Raw genomic sequence first — 25,343 nt, forward strand, 5'->3', positions numbered from 1 at the left:
CTTAGTAAAAACACCTAAAGACAGAACATTACCATTAAAAACGTGTTAATTTTTCTAATTCACTACCTATGCTCACCAAGTAACAAATATAGTGATTATAATCTGCAATAAAATATAACATTACGGATGGTTACGGCGTTCTAACCTTCAAGACAGATGGCAGTGGCTAGACTTGATGGCAATACTTTCAGTACACTACACTTTTACGACATTACATAACATAAACTTTAAAATTAACTTGAATGAACTTTGATGAACACACAATTAAAAATAAATTTTATGTTACACTAAACTTAATTTTAACTTGGTTTTCATTTTCAGCTGTTTACTTTTCTTCCGTCTTGGCTCTTTTTGGATTATTTTCACCTTCACTTTTAGCTGACCTTTCTAAAACTTTTTTAAACCGATGCTATGAGAAAGACCGAGCGATGCTGTTCTCGTAAGCAACTTTTTGCATCTCCAATTTGTCTCATATCTCAAGGCAAAGATTTGCTCGAATGTTTTCTCACAACTCATATTTCTTGTATGTCGGAGGTATGGTTGTAACAGTTTGGTAGCAAAACTATTGAGTGATAGACAAGTCTGTCTAGGTCTTATCAAAAGTCATTCAGTCTAAAAAGAACTAGTCAGTTAACTATGCCCAAAATGTCTAGTCGAGCGAAAATTCTTACCATTAGTAATTTAAAAAAGAGCCTTGGTGTTACACAATTCTGAGTGTAACAATTTCAACACATCACACAACCAACTGAAGTTTTGATCATAGCAAAAAGGTTTCAAGTTTTGGTTCTAAGATCGGCACAGTTTCTGATGCATATTAAAGCCACCTGAAATGTGAGCTTATTTGCCATAGATACTTAGATATAATTTAACATGATTAATTATAGATGATATCCAGGAAACGTAGAAGATTCAGGCAACCATGGTGCCATTTTGTGAATGTACAATAAAATACTAAGTTATTGTTATAACAGCAGAATTCTATGACCTAAATCATTAGAGCTTATCACTTGTAATGAAAGCAAAAAAGTTACGATTTTGGAGCCATCATTTTTTCATTGCTTTTATTATTCCAAGTTTACCAAGCACCTAATGTAGCTTCAAAATAGGCAATACCGCAAGACGCACACTTGTGTATATAAACTATTCATCTTTGCAAGGTATGTCCTGTGGCTGGGTTAGCCTGTGGAGATAAAATTGTCTATTTATAGCAAAATAGAGGAAAAAAGTTGAAAAAATTTGTAGATGTAAAACTTCAAAATGCGATTAAAAATTCATTTTCCATTGCATTTGCTGCGTCTAGTAAAACCTGTGTGAACTGATAAATATTTCAGATACTTTAAGATCTTTAGATTAAATTTTATTCAAGGTGCGCAGGTCTTTCAGCTCCCGTCTGCATTCAAGGGTTTCTTCCGCTCATCTCTACTTATCATCTTAAATGAAACACTGTCAACTTTATTAAAGCTATATATCCATCTAAAAGCCTTGCAGCTAATTTTCTCTGAATCTTTAACTAAATATTCATGATCTGGGTTCCATATCTGACACATTCTCTATTATTGGAAAGTAAATACTAAAATAAGCAATTCTCCTGTAACTATGTCACTTAAAAATGACTCAGTAGGCTCAAGTCTGTAATCATTATTCTTAGTATATAGACCTACAAATAAACCTCAGAATCTTGCAGACAATGCACTAAACCAGATATTATATCCCGTATGTTGTACCTAACAAAGTTATGAAGATTTATTAAAGGGATATAAGGACGTAATGGTAATACCGACATAACCAATGCTTAATGATCATAGAAATTTGACACGAAAATATCAAAAGGAAGGTTTCCATTATGACTCATTTACATTTATGAAAAACTAAACCCTGAATTTTGCATATGATGAGCTGTCGACGAACTAATTTCCCGGTACAACGCTTATAATAGCGAAGCGAATCTACGTCCTTATTTCTCTTTTATTCACTCACATCACAACAGCTTTTTATATACAACAAGAATGCCTGATTTAAACTAAATAATCAAATAATGCGCAAACCTGTAAACGGTGTTCAACTAGTTAACTACATAAAGTGTCCAAGTGCTAGAATATGGAAGGTACTAATATACTAATAGAATTGATACACAAAATACTAAGTTGAAATTTATGCCAATAATTGAAAGTTACCAAGTGTGGTAAACTATTTGAAATAATATCTAAAAGATAATGTACTGAAAGAAAGCAAACAGCTCTGATTCAACCGAATTTATAATCGTTTGAGAAGAGCAATGATAAACAGCGGTTCCAATAAACGCAACTTTGTGAAGCATCATATGTACGTTTCGGTATATAACTGTTTGCCAAAAAGCTAGTTTTCATATCGTTAGGGCAAAATCACTGTGACACATTGCAGGTTTGAGCGAACAACAAGAGTTATCGTTTTGTATGGTATCACGTAACTGTACTGTTTAAATTAAAAGAGCATTTTTTGACTCAAACCTTTATGTGAGGTAGTATCTTGAGAATTCTTGCGTTTATGTTTTGTCCTATAGTAATTGTGTTGAACAGTACAAAAATGATCATGATCAGTTGTTTTTGTTTTACGTTGTTGGTTTATCTGGATGATGTTTAGTCCCTAGAGCCTCATGAGAAGCAAAAGAGGGACCCTCCGATCGCTAGGTCTTTTTTTGTTAGTCCGCTACAATCTCCCCAGTGCGGATCTCCCGAGATGTCCTGAGGATGAATCCCTGCAAAAACTGACCAGAGTCACAGGAGAGGGCGTTAAGATTGTTAGAACGTGTGGTTCTAACATCGTGCTTTCTCCTCTAGTAAAAGGCCAGAATAAGTTACAGCGCTGCCAAGTATCATGATACCGTTTCACATTTTACGAGACAATAGCTAGCAACAATGATTTACCTGTGTCCGTACAGTCTCCAGCACCAGCAAAAAGCTGTGACTTGGGAAACATTATCTCAGTATTGATTTAATCGTTTCCGGTCGGCAACAAAAACTGCCTTGTCTTTGACAAAAAGCCTACACAAACTACTTGCCATTAGGTGCAAAATTTTTCAGTATTTAGCAAACTGCACACTGCTTTTCAATTTGCTTTTACTTACTCGATAGTAATAGTGCACTTGTAATTAGTCATCTTATGAACTTTGACTTTGAATACTGACAGACTATATTACTGTAATTTTATCCATTCCTATCTTACATATGGCCTACATGTGTTCTACCCTACAACACCTGTAAAATATACCAATGCACTATTTATGTTAAAAAAAGCTTTTCGACTTACTTGCAAAGACTTAAACATACCCCATAAAACCATCATTTACCACCTACCAACTTAATAACAAGCACTACTGGTGTTCTTCTCTTATCTAAGCTATCACAGTACTTTACTTGCCTCACTGCTCATTTAATACTCCACAATAACTGCTCTAAATATCTCCGCTATAGCTTTCGAACCGTAAACCATAGTCACAAAACCAGGACCAGATTTAAATTACCTAATTCCATAAACCACAACAAACTCAACAGTAACCTGCTAAATTCATTTAATAACCTCTGCACTCTTTTAAGAACTCTTTCTCTGCAATCTTTTAAAACAAAACTCAAACTACACCTACTATCCTCTGACCAATAATACCATTCCCCATATAGCCTTACCTATTTTAATATTTTTATATTATAAGTTGTTTTCATGTCTAGAAATCTGTTGTCATAGACATGCCTAACTATTTTCACAGAGCTTTTATTTGTCCACTTTTTGTTTAAACAATTCTTATGGCAATCCTCAAACTTGCTTTTTACATATTTTATGCATTCAATTCCAACATTACTATATTAGTTAGACTAGACTATTCATTAGTTTTTTAGTTAGACTATAGTTTCTTTGTGTTCTGTTTTTATTTTTTTGCTGTACACAGCTTTTTAGTTAGTTTACTTGCTGTGGTACCTTGTGGAAAACATGTTGTAGAGTATGACTATTGATTACCACCATAAAGATTGCTCATATATATACTAGCCCCAGGGGCCTTGAATAAGTGCCTCAGAAGTAAAATTTTTGTTAAGCTTTTGGTTCACCTAGATTCCAGTATTACGCTGAGTTATGTTTCAGTCTGAGATTTAAGTCTTAAGTCTCTAACGGTTTTGGGTAAGAAATTGTTATGAACGAGGCTAGTCATGGCATATATTGATGTTGGTTCACCACGGGCAGCAGCATGTGTGATTATGGCAGTATCCTTTCTGTCAGTAGTAAGCTCATTATAAGCAGAAGCTAGAAAGTTATGCTTACTTTCATGTGACATGATCTTCATCAGTAAAGCTCATAGATATAGTAAACCCTAGATACGCGAATAATCAAAACAAGTGAGGCCTATAATTAGCATGACGCAACGTCATGGTGAGGTGTAAAGTGAATCAGTTGATCTATGAACTCCTATTGACTTAATACTAAAAACTGCTCAATTCTTCCATAGTTTGTGCATGTGAGACTGCCTATTTTATTGATAATATTTAAAACTGACTTTGGATGAGAAGGGCAAGAATCTTAGACACATGGTAATGAATAATACCAATGATTTAGAAGCATCTATATCATTGATAATACAAAAAGTGACCAAATAGAAATTAAACTAATAACAAACTAATAAATCAAATGAGATTTAGAAGCAGTTATCTGCGGATGGCATTCTTCAAATTCTTGATGACATCTGTCAAAAAGCCAGGCTGGCACTCTACTGTTTCAAACCATGATCGGATAGTGCTAAATTTCGGCAATGTAAATTGTGTCCGCAGGTATTCATAAGCCTTGGGCGAATAATAAAAAAATGTTATGGCAAACTATTTTACCTTTTTGCTGTAAGTCTTTTTAGCATTTCTAGCTTTGTTTGTGGTTTCATTTGACAATAATTCTAGACATCCATCCATCGATGTAACCTCTATATTGTTAAGTTTTTTGTCCTTTTTCAGTATTGTGATCAAATTATTTTGAATCCTTTTACTCTGCTCTAATCGATTCTTCTTTTTAATATTGAGATACGTGTGACAGCAGGCTGTTTAGGTCTACCACCATGCCGGCAGCTCGTTGTCGAGGCTGTAGATGTGTCCTGACTGTCAGAAGCTCCAGGTTGCTCATCATCATGGATAGTAGTATCACCTTGTGTAGCATTTTCAGGGTCAGGTGTTTTAGTGCTGGCTGCTGTCTGAGCTGTTCTTCCACATTTCAGCAGGCTTTCTGTTCTTATGGTTGGTATCCGTCTTTTCACAGTTTTTGGCTGAAGGTAGATTGGATAAGCTGTAAATATTGTAGGTATTGCGTCAGATTTTAGCATTGGTTTTCTTCCAATATCTGGTGGAACCTTGTAGCAGTCTTTTTGAAAATATCCACAGCATAAAACATAGCTTGATGTTGGAGTCCAATCCTGTCTTCGCACTACCTTAGGCAAGCAATACGGGTTTCAGCTCATTTGGAAAGCGGTGAAACGCCAGATTTGGGCATTTCTCAGGATTGCTTGAACATTCGTAGGCACAGCACCAGCTGCGGCTTGACTTTTTCTTAGCCTAAACATTAACAATACATACATACATGCAGTAGAATGAATATCATTACATTACTTCGAATGAGACAAAAAAAGGCATTTGATCAATCATGCCAAGCTAGATTACAACCCTATCAGCTGAGAGACAAGTATGTAATATATGTTGTTGTTATCAGTCTAGACACTCTTTCTTTTGATAGTCCCAAGCATTCATTCACTTCCCTTTCAATTCCGAATAATCATTGAAAGGTATCTCTGTTGTTATGAGACCATGATAAGACAAGTAAGTTCAGTTGAGTTGGTAAGATCGTTAGTTTGTTTCCAGTAGCAACTTACAACGTGAACCGATGATATAGTACATGTGCAAAGGTTAAGTTTACCAAGTATTTACAATTTTTATTGTGGGTTCACATACCTGAGGTGTTGTAGTCTCCTCTGATGACATTTCACCAAGAATTTGGTCTTATTGTAACGTTTATGACTTACAAACTAGTAGCACAAGCATACTTTCGCTAATAAACTCATTGCTCAGCTGAAGGCTCTGTTGCCGTGATGCACATCACTGCGACGTAACGTCGTGAGAACAACAGCCAATTATAGGCCTCACTTTTGCTCCATTGTAATGATAGCTATTCGCCAATCTAGGGTTTACTATATCTATGGTAAAGATACTCTCTGATTTCTTCTTGTGGATTCAAGCGATTGTAAACCTAGCTTTTCACGGGTGTTGCTGACACTATCTCTACCTTTAAGATTGGCGATGAATCATGTTGCTCGGTTTTGAACCATTTCCAAGTTATGCACAGTCTGTATGTCACTTGGATCCCATGCTGTACAAGCATATTCTAGCACAGGACGACACAAAGCTGTATAAGCAAGTTGTTTAGACTGTGATGGTGCATCGTATAGAGTGTGTTTGATGCATCCAAGAACCTTGGAAGCTTTGTTGGTTTTCTCAGTAATGTGTGCATCAAAGCGTAGGTTAGACTGTAAGGTGACACCAAGATATTTTAGTATCAACACATGTAAGAATCCTATCACCCAGTAAATATTGCTGCTCCAAGTTTCCAAATATTATCAGTTCACATTTGGCTGAGTTGAAGGGCATTTTCCATTTAGTTCACCAATCATAAACTGCATCAATATCAGCCTGAAAATTTTTTTGTTCTGCAGAATTTACTTCTGATTAAAGCAGTGTATCATCCGCATACAGACTGACTTTGCAGTTCACAGCTGCAGGCAGATCGTTAATGTAGATAAAAAAAACAGTGTGGGTCTTAGGACATAGCCCTGCGGGACTCCTGCAGTTACTGGGAGCCGAGAAGATGATGCTCCTCAAAGCACTACAGCTTATTTGTGTGTCAGTTTTAACTGGCAACAACATAAAAACCAAACCAAAACAACTGATGAAACAATGGGGAACTGGGAAAATCTGGTTAGGAAATTGAAGCTAATTCGATTAAAAACAACAAGATAAAATAAAAACAAATATTTATCTCACCGAAATTAAAATACAGTCATTCTTCGACTTACAAGCTTAATGCGTTCCGAGACTGAGCTTGTATGTCAATTTACTCGCATGTTGGTGCAATTTATTTATATATAGAACAATTGAATATATATTAATTGGTTTCTATACTCTAAAAAATGCAAATAAAACACTCAAAGCAAGATATTGCGACAGAAAAAACATGTTGGTTATTGTCCTAACTTACCACATGCTTTCAAAAAGCAACAAATATAAAAACAATGCAAGGAAATGTGATTAATTAAAATGTAAAATTAAATACATACAGTAGCAGCTAACGCTAGCATTTGCCAGGGAGGGAGATATAAGTGTTATTCTTCATAACAACAGTTGAATTTGATAAATTTGGATTTTATCAACGTTTTAAAAAACAAACTTAAAAGCAAACCTAAAAGCAAACTTTCATTTTTCGTAATTAAAATTTCTTCGGCGTTCATAGTTGGAAGTTTCTCGCTGGTTAGCTAATTTTTCCTTTGTTTCGCTTTCACGACTAGCCGGCCGTTTTAAGATAAACCTATCTAAGGATGTTTGCCTTTGTCGCCCTTTCAACGTGTTGCGATTAGGACGAACACTGATGTCGTCACAAAGGATTAATGCACGACCACTAGCCAACTTGTCCGAAAGTCTATTTTTATAATTTTTATAGATAGCACCGGCCTTTTCACATAGGCCTTTTTGCCTTTTAACCACCGGCCTTTTCGCCTTTTAACCACCGGCCTTTTCGCCTTTATTGAAACATCGTTTCAGTTACGCTGTCACCGGCCAATTGTTTTATCTTTTATCCGATGCCTGAGCAGTCTCTCCATCAGCGGTCGTGAAAATCGCTGCGTCGTTTAGAAACTATGGTTAGTCCTTTTGCAAACTAAATGCCCTGAATAATAACCCTTTGGTTTGATAATTGTAGATGTATTTCTGTCATATTGCTGAGCTAGATCAATCACGCATACACATTTCGCATATTTTACAATAATTTTCCGTTTAATATCAATAGTTATCATTTGCTTTTTCTTTCCATTATCTTTCATTTTACCGGCAAACTTTCGGTCTACGCACCATACTTTTCACATAATTCTACACTGAAAATTGCGCACAGAAAACACGGTACAAAAGTATAACCTGAGTAGTTGAAAAATACAGAGTGATGCTGTTCCCATAAAACACCTCCGGCATACTTTGCAACTGACTCACGTGCTCGTATCTCAAACATTGCTCGTATGTTAGTGCTAAAACTTGCTTAAAAGCTGGCTCGTATCTCAAGTTTCCCGTACGTTAGAGCACTCGTAAGTTGAAGTATTACTGTACACTAATTATATTTATAATATAACTTTATATAATGTATAATGTGTGTTCATTATGTACAATATATGTTCAATATTTATATAATGTTTATCCATAAAAAAGAGATAACTTTAATGGCTGGTAGGATGTTGAACCTTGACTAGTCTGAGTAAATTTGATTGGCTATTATGGCAACATATAGTCACGGTACCTCGTAGTAAAATACTCTGAAACTGATGTCAAAATAGATGCCATAAAATTGACTTCCTGATCTAGACGGTGAGAGCCTACCCTTCTAACATGAGGTTCAATGATAAAGAACTGCGAAATTATATTCTGTCTGCTCCTCCACAAGTTGAGGGAACCCTGACTTATACGGACAACAAAGAAGGTACGTTTATGTATAAGGCATGAAACTTCATATTTGCTTGCTGTGACGCTTATACCAACAATGGATAAAGATAGTGTTCTCTATCTTGGACAAAACAAAAGATTGTTGTTTTTTGTCTTTTTCAGTCGTGGATACATAGTCGAAGCATTTTTGCAAAATTTTGTATGTTTATGTTTGCAGGTTGCAAGGAAAGAAATGTACGTGTTATAAACAGCCTTCTGGTCATGTACAGAGTCTCACCAAATCGTGTTTACACGGACTTACAAGTGAGTTGTATCAGGGGTCAAGGTTACAGACTAAAGATATATCCGTATAAATGGTACTCAGTTTCAGGGATCAGAAATAGAGAATTAACAAATCACACTTTGCCATGGTGAGTGGGTGTGTGTATGTCTGGTAGTCTGCGTGAATGCAATGTGTTTTCACAATTTTTTGGTCAATTTGGTCCAAATTTCACACTCCTATGCTCCGTGTCTTCCGTAAGACCACAAAAAGTGTTTGTTTCAAAACACCATCTGGTTCCTGAGAATCAGCCTTCTAAATAGCTACCTGCAGTCTATCTCCTGCTGTCTATCTGATTGAACATGAAAGAAATCTCAGGCAGCGTCAGGTTTACTGCTTGTAGAGAATAAACATACTGCTTTTGTTTATCATTAGGTTAAATATTCCAAAGTATTCATAGTGAATTTTGAACCTCTTGTCGTATTCAATGTCACTAACTCAATCATGCACACATGCTTCAACTGTGACTTTCTTGCAATGTTGTTGAGTCGACTGCTAGACCTTGGTAAACAAGGTCAAACTCGTAGCAGGAACTATTTTGAACTAAAATATGCTATATCATTTACCAGCAAAATGTTAAAATTAATGATCGCACCCTCCCATCACATTTTATATGTATTAAATTGTGCAACGATAGATTCAACAGCATTTTGAACCATTCAAAATGCTGTTGAAGCTACTCAAAACTTTCAAAATGAGAGAATGATCAATAGTACTATGACGTCACAACAATTTACCAATCAATTGATTCCTAGAGTAGTTTACTAGGCTGAGGGGCTAAAGTCTAAACTGATGCCATAACCTTAAACTAACACCTTAAAGCGCTTTTGAAGAGCTTATAAATCTAAAAACATTAGTTAGTTATGCCGAATATAACTTATGCAAAGAGACACCAAAGTATTTAATTGGTTATTAACTAGATTGATGATGTTTAACACGCCCAAGTTTTGGTTGAAGTGCACTAATTGTTATCAGTAAATCTTACGCTGACTCCTAGCATCTTCCTGTTTCAGCCATCTGAGCTTTTAGTGCTGACAAGCTGCCAGCTGCATCTGGATCCTCTAAGACCTAACTCCTTTGAAATAAGTGAGTGTTTTTGCAATGAATGTGTGATTGACATACCTGGTTCCATCTCTGTTGCATGATGACAGTGCAGTGTTGCAGCACTACAATATTATTATGTTAACACCAACTTACTAAGGTCTCTACACTGAATATTTCAGTGATGGAAACAGTGTTTTGATGCTAATTATATCCATGTTTTGTTCTGATTGTTTTACTAAATTGATCAGTCACAAGTATCTTTTTAAAGGCTGATTTACAATCAACAAACAACTCATTGATGATTTGAAGCTCTTGATGCTTTCACTAAATTTCGATAAGTGTTTGATTCTATTTAAATAGTGAGAACTCGAGCTACACCGCTCTAATTCTACCACTAGCAATTTCTCAATTGCGAGTTGAAACTGGAGAAGATTTAGAGGGATGTAATGAAAAGGATGGGTTTAACCAATTTACACACACAGCCAAATGGTTTTATTGCAAAAATTTTAAAATTTTTGTTTTACATATTGAATGTTTTAGATTATACTTTACGAGTTATTCTCTCTTGGAGACTGGATTGATAGAACTGTGGGGTTTTCATTTTCATATGAATGTAATAGGAATATTTTAAGTCAGTTTGTTTTATCAGCTAATTCACTAGATACTCGTCATAACTAAATACACTAGTCATTAATCACTAGTTTCAGCATGTTTGTTAGATTCTCTATTTAATACATAAGTTTTGGCTGTTACAGTAGCGCCAGGTAGACCATTTCACTCAACTTACACTTTCACCTGTAAGAGTGCTGCCGAAAGAGCTCACTGGGTTTCAGCAATCAATAAATTGAGGTGAGTTGCTGTTGTTATATTCTAGTACTTGATACTAGATTATACTAGTACTATAGTATATTCTACTAGACTTGGTAGTACAGTTCACCCTCGAGATACAATGTTAATCTGTTCCAATGCTGGCATCGTATGGCGAAAAAATCGTATGTCGGGGTGTAGAAATCATTGTAATTATACCATGAAATAAAAAGAAGGTAAAAATCGTCCAAAATTTTATAAAAATGCTGTACATATTGAAAATTAGTAACAAAATAGTATGTTAACTTTAGTAACTATAGTTACCTACAGTAGCTGCATTGTATTAAGTGCACCTAGTGATTATAATCTGCAATACTGTAAAATTGTAATCTGTGTACCAAATGCAGATCATACGGTAACAAGTTCTTACCTTCAATAGGTACGCGTAACATAAACGTTGAACTCACTTCAAATAAGTTTAGCTTGCCAAACTCTACCTTAAAACCAAGTTTTAGTATGTATTTTGAACTATTTTAATGAATTTCAACTGTTGTCACGAAATTTTATCCTTCACAAGTTTGTCTTCACTTTCATTATAAAATTTAGCGTGTCTGGTTGAAACCTTTTTCAACCAGAATTCAATAAGGCCGAGCAATGCAGTTATCGAAAGCGGCCTCTCACACACCTGACCATTTAGCGGCTACCGAAGAGAAAAATGAAATTTTATTTACTATACAGGGCGTACATACCCTTGGAGTAACGTGGCTTTAGCTGGTATATTGTAGCGGATAAAGCAGAGAGGAGGCAAATGGGTATCAATGCTAATTATGTTGCTGTACACTTGAAGATTAATTTAATACGTAATAAAATGGAATTTTTAGCAGGCCAAAGAAGTTTGTCTAGTCCTGTCCAATTTTTCTTCTTGTTTAAAAGAAAAAAATGCTGGTGCAATGCAGAAAACCGCTAACTAGCTAAAGCTTGTAGAAGGATCCAGAGAAGGTGCTACAGTAGTTTTTCGTGCATGAAATGTGCACAAGAATCAATGTAACCATACGTAAAAAGTTTGTACATATTTATACCCTAGAGGAAAGGGCTTTAACAAGTTTCAGAAAGTAATGTAAATGCGTCAACTATCTTGAGTAGTTAGTTATATGAGCTACATACATACGATGAATTTTATTCACGTAGGAGATAACAAGCCCATCTGCAAAGACATAGTTAAACAAGAAAATAAAGCAAAATCAAAAGGAAACAAATAAAATGAATAAAATATGAAAAACATGCCACACAAGAGATAAATAATATATATTATACATGCATTGTTTTAATGTACCAGTCCACATCAGTAAATTAAACACTTGAAATATTTCTGCCAATGTGGGGTTTTTTGTATCTTCTACTTCCTCGCCTTTACTAAATGGTTGCTCTTTTTGAATGCTGATCGCGTGCATGACCTAGCTCCTTCAAATCTTCAGTCGGAAGCTCTTTCTTGTGCTTGCTTTAATGGAGTTCTTGTTTTAATAATAATTGCAAATGCTGATTGGTTGCGATCATATTCCTTGACAATGTTAATAATACGGGTGTTTTCTTATTTACGACATCCAACTTTGTTGACATAGAAATCATTTTTCCTTCGTTTTATAATGTTTGTATTGGTTTCAGATTCCATAGCTAATGAATTAAATGTAGATACTTGTAGTTATATACGTATGCTGACTTAAAAGTTTATAGTAAAAGATATAATAACGCTACAAATAAATATTTGCTCTTGCTTGTGTATTTTACATGAAATTTTCCATGCGGAATGCTGACATGAGAGAAGTCGGTCATCGTGTCTCTTCTAAACGTTTCTGAAAATGTTTTTGGCAAACTATATTTCGGTGTCTTTTTTATTTTGACGTGCGTTATGAGTACACCGACCGCCCAAGTTTAACTCGGGCGAAACTTTTCTCAAAATCGTATGGTGAAATAAAATTCGTATAGCGAGGTGAAGATATCACAATGTTTGACTTTGTAAAGTGAAAAAATCGAATATCAGGGTAATCGTATCTCGAAGGTGCACTGTATTAGTTATGCCTATAGCCACTCATTGTATGCTGTTAGGAAAAATGGTAAAGTTTCATGCATTGGTTGTAGCATCACCAGTACCTCAGTGATTATACTAATGTTCTATAAATCATCATGATATAATGTAACTCACAGCTGTTTGTTTTCTGCATTCATAGAGTTAGTGTCACATGAATATTGAGAACTCATAGATGATTGTATACATCTATGGTTGATTGGTTTTACAGCCTTAGTAAATTGACATCCGACCTAGAGTCACTGCATCAGCAAGTTGAAAGCAAGAAACAAGCTCTAGCTCAATCCAAGTCACTGCTGACGTCTTCAGCTGCCTCATCTGTTCCTCCACCTCCTAGCAATAAGGATCTACTACTTATAGATTTTACATGATGTTAGACCCACATTTTCTCACCTTTCCAAGTTTTGTTTAATTTATAAAGTACATTTTGTGTTAAATAATTGTTATACTAAACATATATTTTTGTTATTTGCATATAGATGTTATTAAATTTAATGTTGCCACTCAATTTTTACCCATTTGTTACTTTATATGGTGCAAACCTTTGCTAGCAGTAAAATATGCTATTAGAAACATACCCTTCCAAATGTTGTATAGTTGATTTGTAGAGTATTTAACATTGTGTGAAGGAAATTTGCTTATGTTCACTTCAACTGTATTTGAATTGATTATGTTCAAAAATATTATTGTAATCAGTTTATTACATCACTGTCAAGCAGTGATAAGTGTACCTGGCATGTTTTTCGCTCACTCAATCCATCCACTAGCATTTAGGCTTGGTTTTATATGTAGGTAAAGTGCTAATAATTACTGTTAAATATGTTTTTATTTATTTCCTTATTTGCTAGTAGATAGTATTCATGTCTCCATAGGAGCTAATAAAAGTACCAGCTGAAACATGCTCTCTGCCAGCTCTTCGCCTATTAAAATGCTCCAAAGAAAAATATGAGCCAAAATGATGTTAGTAGATGCGCGGCTGCCTGTTTCTCATGTTATTCCTATTGACTTGCGTTCAAATTGCAGCTTTAGGCATCTCTATTCTGTGTGTCTCTTTCTAGCTATAGACGTCATAATCACGCCTCCGGTTAAATCTGATCATTATTAAAAATGATTTCACCCAAACTATTATATGTCTGAACTGGGTAGGTGTAGAGAAACAAAAATTACATCAAATTGAAGCTTGATGTTCTCAACTTAATATTGATATTATTTTTACTTGCACCGCTTCAATGGTGTAAGTTCACCTTTAACAGTCATTTTATAGTGTCGAAGCAGATGTAAATCATTTGCAATGGGGAAATATTTTCAGAATTCAAACAAATCGCATTTTAAACAGCCTTCAGGAGTGTATTGAGGTCAAAAAACTAAGGTTGGACTGTTTTTCCAATTTCCGTTACTTGGCTAAAACCTCTGCAAATATTTTATTTGATGTTCATTTCAAACTATGAATGCTAGTGCGTAAGCAGTCTGGTGTGCTCTGATAAATCAGGAAAATAATTAATAAACATAATAAAACAAAAAATAAAACACAAGAAAATAAGTATATGCACAAATATTCTAAAATCACTGAAAAGAGAATAGTTGATGCAAGTGACAGCGCACTGGGCAGTGAAGCCCATTGTCACGGGTTCGAATCTTTTATGATGGAACGTGCCACTTCATGATCACTATCCAGACAACATATCAACTGTGCCATTTGTGTTATTTATGTGTATCAATGTATCTCTGTCTGACTCGAAGAGGAGAGTGAAAAGTGCTAGCATATGAGAACAACTGCAAGTTCAATAGTCATTAAAGCATCGGAGTAAGCACATAAAATATGGCTTGTCTAAATACCGGCAACAATCAACACAAGTGAGTTGCAGAAAACTGTGGTAAGGGAAATGCCTGAGATCTTGAGGTGAGTGCTCAAACTCCCAAAATTTATATTGGAAATAAAATTTTAGTAGACTTTTACAGCGGATTTATTATATATACGATTAAAGTAGCAGGTATCAGTATAAGAGTAATAGTAATAATTATAAGTAATAGTAACTTAAGAGAAGGTAAAATAGGGTTGTTATGTTTATATAGTGACACAAGCGGATGCTCATCATGTGATTAGAAAGGACAGTTGAAGTCAATGAAAGGAATAAAGAGGTGCATGCTACTTTCTATATCTCTCATTGTGCAACTAAATATATTGGAATAAGGTAACGCCTGCTTATTGTCTAAATATATTGGAATAATGCAACGCCTGCTTGTTGCGTTATTTTTGTTGCCCTGTTGTCAACGGCAACAGCAGTGCCTGCCATTTGACACAACTAAGTTATGTCAACATATTCAACCAATTAAACCATGATAAAATGAATGGCTCTAATACCTTGACAACGCCCTCTTTCAGTCTCTGTCCCAGCAGTTTGTGTAATGGAACAACTGAATACTGACCATGGAAAAGAAGGAAAAAACACAGCTACAAGCAAAATGCAAGAAGTTAGAAGAAGAAATAGGCGTCTATACAAGAAGTATAGAGCGATTGAACTATGACCTAGATGAGCTGAAAAATGGAAAACAAAAAGCAGAGAAGGGAAAAGAAAACAAACTTAAAATGAAGATAATGTAAGTAGTTGTGTAAATCTTGATTAATAAAAACTAAAATATACAGACTTGGTCATGGAGTATATTCAGTATATTCTTAACAGATATTTTTATTAACTTTTTCATCTCTGCTCATTAAATAATATTAGTGTCGCTATATAACCATACATGTTGCATATGCTTTAGTCGTGAACAAAGAAAGCTCAGCGAGTTCGAAGCTGAGCGTAAATATTATCAAGCCAAACTGGATCACGAACTTCTTGACTATCATGAGAGGAAAACCGAGAAAGCCCTACTTGACAATCTTCAAGAAAAAAAAGGAATTCTAATGCAGCTTAAATGTTCTCAAGAAGAGGAGAAAACAAAGATTGAAGGAAAAAGAAAAATCGAGGAAAGTAAAAAAAAACAAGACAAGAATGAGATCAAAGAGTTGAAGGATCAAGAAAAGAGAATCCATAAAAAGATAATGTAAATACACGCATTTAAATAAGACTTGCTTTATAAAAATCAGCTTTTCTCTAAAAAAAAATATTGTGACTAGTGTCTCACTTTAACTATTTGCGTTTTAGAAACACGGAGAGAATGATCGGCAAGATCACAGCTGCCATAATATGTTATGAAGAGAAACGAAAGCTCAAGAATGCTGGAAGCGACAACACTGGTAGCAAGCCTGCCAGTGACACTGTTGACAAGAAAGAAAAAAATGAAAAGAAACAAGATGTGCCAAAAGTCAAAAAGGTGGATGACGGAAAGGAGGACAAGGAGGATGAGGAGGACGAGGAGGATGAGGAAGACAACGACGAGGGGGACGACTCTAAATATAGTGCTACAATCATTGTTCGTTTTTGCTCTTTGGAAATTATTTCAGATGACGTATGGAATTTGTTAAAACAACTACATAATATGTGATTATTTTACGATCTAAGTTTTCATCATTCGCTTAGTAATTATAAAAACCAAATTATTGATCAACTGAAGGTTTTTAAAACTGAATTGAATAATTCAGCTATTGCTAAAAACCACTTTGTAGTTTGCATACAGCAGTGTGTAAATTAGTTCATCAATTACCAACTATTTCTACAAAATTTGAGTCTAAAACCATAAATTATAGCCTGTGATCTACAATCTATGTTTGCATTTATTTGTCAATAAAGGGTGAAATGAGGTCATTTTAGCCTTACCTCACCAAATAATATAGCCAAAACTTTTACTTATTCTATTGGGCTATATTTCATTTCTTCTGCTAGTTTGGAACAGTATTTTGTGGTTGGCAGCATCTTGGCCAGCATTGCATCCTTATATGTTGCAGCATTGATCACTCTTTCATAGATGTTAAGGTGGTTATTTCTATTTGCTGTAATATATTATCAAACCATAACCCTAGTACGGTGTTTGATAGTGAGCAAAATATACTGGAGACTGAACTTTTCAGATGGTCCTATTGTAACACAGTTATTACCCACATAGTTTTAGATTATGAACCTGCTTGACTTACTCCATCTTTGCCCGCTGCTCCTTCATCCATGTCATATGCTCTCTTGTCAAGATAAATCATGCCTTCCTCTCCCTCTCACTAGCCATTTAGTTTCCTTCTTTCCATAAATTCTCTCCACTAAATCTCCAGCACCTTGTTTTGACTGGTAAACAAGTTACATCAATATCATCTGCCTCTTTCCACTCTTTGCAAAAGTCAATTTTTGTTAAGCTATGTTTGAGCGAAAAGTTCTTCCAAGGTGTGTTCTTGGCATTTAGAAGTGGAACACTCTTTCCTCTTCCAGATTTCTCATATAGTAGTTTTTACACCCGTTTTTAAACACCCAACTTCTAATGCAATCATCCTTTATGCAAATTCCAGTCTCGTGAAAATAGATAACCAGATATCGCTGCTCTGAAGTGAAATTTTGATGTATATGATATCGCAAGTAGTTTTCTGAGTGTAAATACCTGATATACGTCACAAAGAAGTTAAGTATGCAGAGTTAACACTCCACATTGAACATAAATTGATAACAAGGCCATATTTTATCTCCAACAAGTTTTGTAATCTACTACTAAAGAGATAACTTGATGACTCTAATTATATCCATTTTGCTGCAAAAGGATAATAAAAGAATTTTGCTTCCATTTGCTAAAATATGGATCAATTCTGCCATCTAATAATTAGCAATACGTGGTAACTTATGGAACAACGTGGTTTAAGTAATGATGTGAAAATGAAGAACAAGAATGGGGGGTCTCATAATGTCTGACAGCACTCTAAGCAATGTGCTGTCAGACATTGCAAGGAATAAGCAATATAAGGTATACACCTGATTGTACCATTCATAAGCAATGAAAGGAACAATGAGGTGTATACTACTTTGTGTATTGTGAAACTAAATATGTTGAAATAACGCTACTGCCGTGTGTCAATATATTTAACTGATAAAACCTCAATCAATAAATTGAGGTGAGTTGCTGTCATTATATTCTGAACCTTTGTAGTATTAGTTTTGCCAATAGCCACACATTGTATGCTGTTAGGAAAGATGCTAGTTTCATGCATTAGTTGTGGCATCATCAGTACCTCAGTGATTAAACTCATGCTCCATAAATGATCATGATATAATGTAACTCACATCTGTTTGTTTTCTGCATTCGTGGAGTTAGTGTCACACGAATATTGAGAACTCATAAATGACTATATACATCTATGGTAGATTGGTTTTATAGCTTTAGTAAATTGAAATTCGACCTAGAATCATTGCATCAACAAGTTGAAAGCAAGAAGCAAAGTCTAGCTCAATCCAAGTTACTGCTGGCGTCTTCAGCTGCGTCATCAATCCCTCCACTTACCAGCAATGAGGATCTACTACTTATAGATTTTATATGATGTTAGACTCACATTGTCTCACCTTTCCAATTTTTGTTCAATTTATAAAGTACATTTTGTAATAAATGATTGTTATACTAAACATATATAATTGCTATTTGCATATAGATGTTATTGTTGCCACTCAATTATAACCTAGCTATTACTTTATATGGTGCAAACCTTTGCTAACAGTAGAATATGCTATCAGAACCATATCACTCCAAAAGTTGTTTAGTTGATTTGGAGAATATTCAATATTGTGTTAAGGAAATTTGTTTATTTTCACTTCAACCTTTTTTGAGTTAATTATGTTCAAAAGTTATTATTGTAATCAGGTTATTATATTACTGTTAAACAGGGATAATTGTAATCGGCATGTTTGTCGCTCACTCAATCCATCCACTAACATTTAGGCTTGGTTTTATATGTAGAAAAAGTGCTAATAATTACTGTTAAATATATTTATATTTATTTCCTTGTCCGCTAGTGGATACTATTCATTTCTATAATAAATGTCTACATGGGAGTCCTGCTGATGGTTTCGTCTACAGCATCACACAAGTGTTGTGTAGCTCTCTGCTACAACTGTTGAAAATGTATGATTAGAAATTGCATGGCACGGTAAAGGTATAACAAAGGGCTGAATTGTTAAAGGTATTTAATCATATGACTAGGAATGTTTTACCATGAATAGCACCATAAATACAGCAAAAATTATATTTTCCTACATGCAATCTTTCAACATGGCTTCAATTCCACACTGTTACAGCTATTATAGAATACCACAGATACCAGCTATCATAGAGGTACCATAGGTACCAGCTACCATAGAGGTACTAGCTACCATAAAGGTGCCACAGGTACCAGCTACCATAGAGGTACCACAGGTACTAGCTATCATAAAGCTAACACAAGTACCAGCTACCATAGAGGTATCACAAGTACCAGCTATCATAAAGGTATTAGCTAGCATATGGTACTACAGGTACCAGCTATCATCGAGGTACTACCGTTACCAGCTACCATAGAGGTACCACAGGTACCAGCTATCATTGAGGTGCCACAGGTACCACCTATCATAGAGGTACTACAAGTATTAACTACCACAGACACCACAATGGCCAATGACAAGCTATGCTAAGCTTGCAACGATTTGCTGAGGAACATACAATAAAATTAATTGTTACAAAGCTATAACCATATCAGCACTATAAGTACAGACTTAGTGGTACTTTACTTTTATCATATCTCAAGCTTCAAGTGGTTTCAACATTGTACATCTGACCAACTTATGATAGAAACTATTTTATGACTATTTCAATTGCAGTGTCGATCCATTGATTGCATGTAAGAAAGTAAACAGTATAAAGAAGTAATTCCTACGTATGATAGAAGTAGTACTCTTACATATTCTTATCCATCAATAACATGGAGAGAGAGTTGTTAAAAACATGACTAGCTAAAGTATAACAGAGCTGTTGATTGATTTCCTTTCGTGTTGTCATTTCCAAAACATCATCAACCACCTTCCTAACGGGAACCTCCAAAAGTGCAGCTACCGGAGATGGAATCTCATCGATCACGCACTGCTTGGCGATCTGTTTCAACTTCTCAACATCGTATTCAACGAGAGTTTCCTCCGTCTCTGGCCAGATAGTCTCTCTGAATAGTCTAACTAACTGTGAGAGTTCAGGGGGAGAACTGTATCACTATTGACTATTGCGTTCAAATTGCAGTGTTACGCATCTCTATTCAGTCGGTCTCTTGCTAGCTATAGATGTCATAATCACACCTCTGGTTAAATCTGAGCATTCTTAAAAATGATTTCACCCAAACTATTATATGTCTGAGCTGGGTAGGTGTACAGAGACAAATATTACATCAAATTGAAGCTTGATGTCTTAGCTCTATATTAATATTATTCTTATTTGCATCACTTCAAGGGTGTAAGTTCATCTTCATCACTTCAAGGGTGTAAGTTGATGCAGATTTAAATCATTTGCAGTAGGGAAATATTTTTAGAGTTAAGGCAGTTCGCACTCTGAACTGCCTTGTAGAGTGCATTGAGGTCAAAAAATAAGATTGGACTGTGTTCTTACATTTTTCATTACTCGACTAAAACCTCTGCAAATATTTTATTTGAAGTTCATTTCAAACTATGAATGCCACTACCCAAGCAATCCGGTGTGCTCTAAGAAATTATCATTTGGCACATACGTCTTTGGAATACATGCCAATCTTTCAAGGCTTCAAGTTAAACACTGCAGCTAGCTTTATGCGTAAAGCCATACTACAAAAAAGATCCGTGAAGCCATACCCGAAGAAAAATGCATGCCCATAAGTGAAGAACAATGCATAAACTCATATAGCCAACAAGACCATTGCAATCGGCATAGATCTGTAGATGAAATAAATACATAATATAATAATAATTCATAATAAATAAATAATACACAGAAATAAAAACAGTAAAAATAAACAGCACAGTTCACAGATATAAACAAACACCTTGACTTAAAAGTTAAAATAGTAAATGATAATGTTCATTAAAAGCAAACTTTTCTTCCAAAACTTTTTTTATTACCCATTCAACGTCGGGTCTCTCGCTAGTGTATATGTATATATCTCTATGACTCAGAGAGGAGATTGAAAAGCGCTAGAATTTAAGAACAACTGCAAGTTTAGTAGTCATCGGAGCGTTAGATTCGATAACACCTCAAATATGGCATGCCCAAATACCAGCAACAATCAACACAAGTGAGTCGCAGAAAACCGGGCTAAAGGAAATGGCTAAGATCCTGAAGTGAGTGCTTAAACCTCTAAAATTATAATGGAAATAAAATTTTAGTAGACTTTTACAGCGGATTTATTATATATACGATTAAAGTAGCAGGTATCAGTGTAAGAGTAATAGTAATAATTATAAGTAATAGTAACATAAGAGAAGGTAAAACAGTGTTGTTATGTTTATATAGTGACACAAGCGGATGCTCATCATGTGATTAGAAAGGAAAGTGGAAAGCAATGAAAGGAATAAAGAGGTGCATACTACTTTCTATATCTAACATTGTGCAACTAAATATATTGGAATAACGCAACACCTGCCTTGTTGCGGTGTTTTTGTTGCCTTGTTGTCAACGGCAACGCTTGCCAGTTGACACCTTCAACCAATAAAACCATGATTAAATGAATGGCTCCAATACATTAGCAACGCAGCATATCAACCTTAAGTTATTGTGCCAGCAGTTTGTGTGATTGAATAAGTGGGTACTAACCATAAATAAAAAAACACAAAGACAAGCTACTAGCTTGTTTTTGTCATTAATTCAGCTATAGCTAACTAGAAATTCCCCTGTCATACAGCCCACGACCAAAGAGATATTGGAAAAAAAGAAAGGGTACTGAAGGTTGAGAAATGCAATATTAGCAGTCAAATGGCACTGCAGTGCAATAGGATAATTGCAATGGTAGCTGTAATGTACTGGGTGTGGGTGTTATTATATACAACAAATAGCAATAATAAAAGGAAAAGATTATATGTTTATATCTCTCCCCCTGCAATAGGAAAAATGCAATATCGGCCAATATTAGAAATATTAGAAGTAAAATGGCAAGCTACTGTGTACTATACACAATTTGAAAGTTGTTTGTGCTGAATGTAGAATGGTATTGATAGCGATCTTTAACAGAGAGCAAGTATGAGCGTTCACGCGTCTCGAAGATTTCTGCAAACTGCAGCAAAATAAAAGCTGTTATAAAAGTGTTATAAAGCTGTAGGCCTAATCTACTGTAATGTATGTAATTTAACAACAACAATAAGGAAATATGTTTATTATAACTCTGAAATGCAAAATTAGAAGTAAAATGGCAAGCTACTGTGTACTAACTATACACAGTTTGAAAGTTGGTTGTGTTGAATGTAGAATGGTTTTGATAGCGATCTTTAACAGAAAGCGAGTATGAGCGTTCACGCGTCTGGAAGTTTTTTGCAAACTGCAGCAAAATAAAAGCTGTTATAAAAGTGTTATAAAGCTGTAGGCCTAATCTACTGTAATGTATGTAATTTAACAACAACAATAAGGAAATATGTTTATTATAACTCTGAAATTCAAAATTAGAAGTAAAATGGCAAGCTACTGTGTACTAACTATACACAGTTTGAAAGTTGGTTGTGTTGAATGTAGAATGGTTTTGATAGCGATCTTTAACAGAAAGCAAGTATGAGCATTCACGCGTCTGAAAGTTTTCTGCAAACTGCAGCAAAATGAAAAATGTTCTCGTCATAAAAGGGCATTGTAGTTCGGCCCTAGCTTGTACATAAGTTGTAAATAATTTTGGCTAACGTTTTAAATAATGAAACCTTCGGTGATTGGACAAAAAACATAGGCTGATGAACTGTGTACCACAATTTCGTACCTGTAAATCGGTCTACGCCTCAAACGGTCTACGTTTATTACAGAAACCTTTGAATAAATTCGATTACAAAGAAAAAATGCCATAGACTGGTGAAATGAGCACGGTTTTCTTGTGAAATGCGCACTGCTAATTAGTTCTACTATCTGTTGCACAGCTTTATTGGCGTATCGTAGGCCGGTCTTAACTTTTATTAAACCAAGCTTTTCAAAAGTTTTGTGGCAATTTTCGGCCAAGTAAATCTGTCTATTTGTGTATAATCCGTTCAGATGGGTAGGTTTTAAGAGACTGTCGACAATTTAAAAACACTTGATAACATATTTAAATAGGCTTATATGTGTTTTGTATCATTATTTTACTTTAACGACTCTACAAAATGATGGTTAAATTTGTTGATGAGATTTCGAGACAAGGGTTTGTGACGTTGTTGATGAATAATTTTCATAAGTTGTGTGCACATGCATTTGTCATAAAAACTCTCAAACTTTGCTCCCGCTCGTTTGGTCAAAAGTAATACCAAAGAGTTTGCGACTTTGTTGATGAATCATTTTTGTAAGTTGTGTGCACATGCATTTTTCATAAAAACTCTCAACCTTCGCTCAGCTCCTTTGGTCGTGGGAAAACCACTCTGTAGCCCTCATACCACAGTGTGTAAATTAGTTCATAAAATACCAGACAGTTCTACCAAATCTGAGTCTGGAACCATAAATTATAGCCTAAGTTTTACAATTGATGTTTGCATTGATTTGTCAATAAAAGGTGAAATGAGGTTATTTTAGCCTTAACTCACCAAATAATATAGCCAAAATTCTACTTATTATATTGGACTATACCTCCTCTTTTACTAATTTGCAACAGCATTTTGTGGTTGGCAGCATCTTGGTCAGCAGTGCATCCTTATATGTTGTAGCATTGATCACTCTTTCACAGATGTGGTGGCTAATTCATTTGCTGGAATATATCATCAAACCATAACACTAGTATGCCGTTTGACACTAGTACAGTGTTTGATAGCGGGTGTTTGATGCTACTGCGCTGTAAATAAATTGTAATCAATAAATTGAGGTGAGCTGCTGTCGGTATTTTCTGCATCTTTGTAGTATTAGTGTTGCCTATAGCCCCACATTGTATGTTGTTAGGAGAAATGCTAGTTACATGACTTCATTGTTGCATCATCAGTACCTCAGTGGTTATACTAATGTTCTATAAATTATCGTGGTATAATATAACTTAATTTATTAAGTTATATTAACAGTTTAACGTATTAACGTTTAATACTGCTAACAGTATTAGCAGTTTAACGTAATTTACCATTGTTTGTTTTCTGCATTGCATGGTAGAGTTAGTGTCACATGATTATTGAGAACTCATGAGATAACTACATACATCTATGGTTGATTGGTTTTATAGCTTTAGTAAATTGACATCCGACCTAGCGTCATTACATCAGCAAGTTGAAAGCAAGAAACAAGCTCTAGCTCAATCCAAGTTACTGCTGCCGTTTTCAGCTGCCTCATCTGTCCCTCCACCTACCAGCAATGAGGATCTACTACTTATAGATTTTATATGATGTTAGACTCACATTGTCTCACCTTTCCAAGTTTTGTTTCATTTATAAAGTACATTTTGTGATAAATAATTGTTATACTAAACAAATATAATTGCTATTTGCATATAGATGTTATTAAATTTAATGTTGCCACCCAATTTTTACCCATTTGTTATTTTATACGGTGCAAACCTTTGCTAACAGTAGAATATGCTATTACAAACATACCCTTCAAAATGTTGTATAGTTGATTCGTAGAATATTCAATATTGTGTGAAGGAAATTTGTTTATTTTCACTTCAACGGTATTTAAATTATTTGTTCAAAAAATATTATTGTAATCGGTTTATTATATTAATGTTAAACAGTGATAAGTGTAACTGGCATGTTTGTCGCCTACATAATCCATCCACTAGCATTTTGGCTTGGTTTTATATCTAGATAGAGTGCTAATAGTTTCTGTTAAATATATTTACATTTATTTCCTTATCTGCTAGTAGATAGTGTTCATGTCTAGAACTATGTCTACATGGAAGCTACTGCCCTGCTCATGGTTTTGTCTGCAGCATCGCACAAGTGTTGACAAGGTCTCTGCTACAACTGCTGAAAATGTATGATTAGAAATTGGATGACATGATAAAAGTATAAGAAAGAGGTGAACTGTTAAAGGTATTTATTCATTTGACTAGGAATGTTTTACCATAAATAGCACCATAGATACAGCAAAAATTATCTTTCCCTATATACAATCTATTAACCTATCTTCAATTCCACACTGTTACAACTATTATAGAATAACACAGGTACCAGCTACTATAATAGAGGTACCATAGGTACCTGCTACCATAGAGGTACCATAGGTACCAACTACCATAGAGGTACTAGATACCATAGAGGTACCACAGGTACCAGCTACCATAGATGTACTACAGGTACCAGCTACCATAGAAACCACAATGACCAACGATAAGCTTTCCCAACTTGCAATGATTTGCTGAGGAACA

The 25,343-nt window shown here is 35.0% G+C and overlaps 1 protein-coding gene across 3 annotated transcripts; it reads left to right on the forward strand.

Annotated features, from left to right (window-relative positions):
* The first annotated feature begins 2,446 nt into the window (after nucleotides 1-2,446).
* LOC137394788 (uncharacterized) lies at nucleotides 2,447-18,409 on the forward strand. Of its 3 annotated transcripts, XM_068081556.1 has the most exons (6): nucleotides 2,447-2,497; nucleotides 8,616-8,730; nucleotides 8,911-8,996; nucleotides 10,026-10,098; nucleotides 10,812-10,905; nucleotides 13,158-13,645. In XM_068081556.1, exons 2-6 carry the CDS (start codon nucleotides 8,640-8,642, stop codon nucleotides 13,315-13,317), a joined length of 504 nt encoding a protein of 167 aa, XP_067937657.1. In that variant the 5' UTR covers nucleotides 2,447-2,497; nucleotides 8,616-8,639; the 3' UTR covers nucleotides 13,318-13,645. The 3 variants fall into 3 exon arrangements, with proteins under 3 accessions (XP_067937657.1, XP_067937658.1, XP_067937656.1); XM_068081557.1 differs by lacking the exons at nucleotides 2,447-2,497; nucleotides 13,158-13,645 and adding an exon at nucleotides 18,236-18,409 and having other exon boundaries at nucleotides 8,593-8,730; XM_068081555.1 differs by lacking the exon at nucleotides 2,447-2,497 and having other exon boundaries at nucleotides 8,593-8,730.
* The last annotated feature ends 6,934 nt before the right edge of the window (nucleotides 18,410-25,343 follow it).

Source organism: Watersipora subatra, chromosome 4 (genome assembly GCF_963576615.1).
Source record: "Watersipora subatra chromosome 4, tzWatSuba1.1, whole genome shotgun sequence".
Taxonomy (NCBI): domain Eukaryota; kingdom Metazoa; phylum Bryozoa; class Gymnolaemata; order Cheilostomatida; family Watersiporidae; genus Watersipora; species Watersipora subatra.

Coding starts and splice junctions, on each gene's coding strand:
- LOC137394788 (XM_068081556.1), top strand. CDS start 8,640: ATGAGGTTCAATGATAAAGAACTGCGAAATTATATTCTGTCTGCTCCT. Junction 8,731..8,910: donor TTATACGGACAACAAAGAAG/GTACGTTTATGT, acceptor TTATGTTTGCAG/GTTGCAAGGAAAGAAATGTA. Junction 10,099..10,811: donor ACCTAACTCCTTTGAAATAA/GTGAGTGTTTTT, acceptor TGGCTGTTACAG/TAGCGCCAGGTAGACCATTT.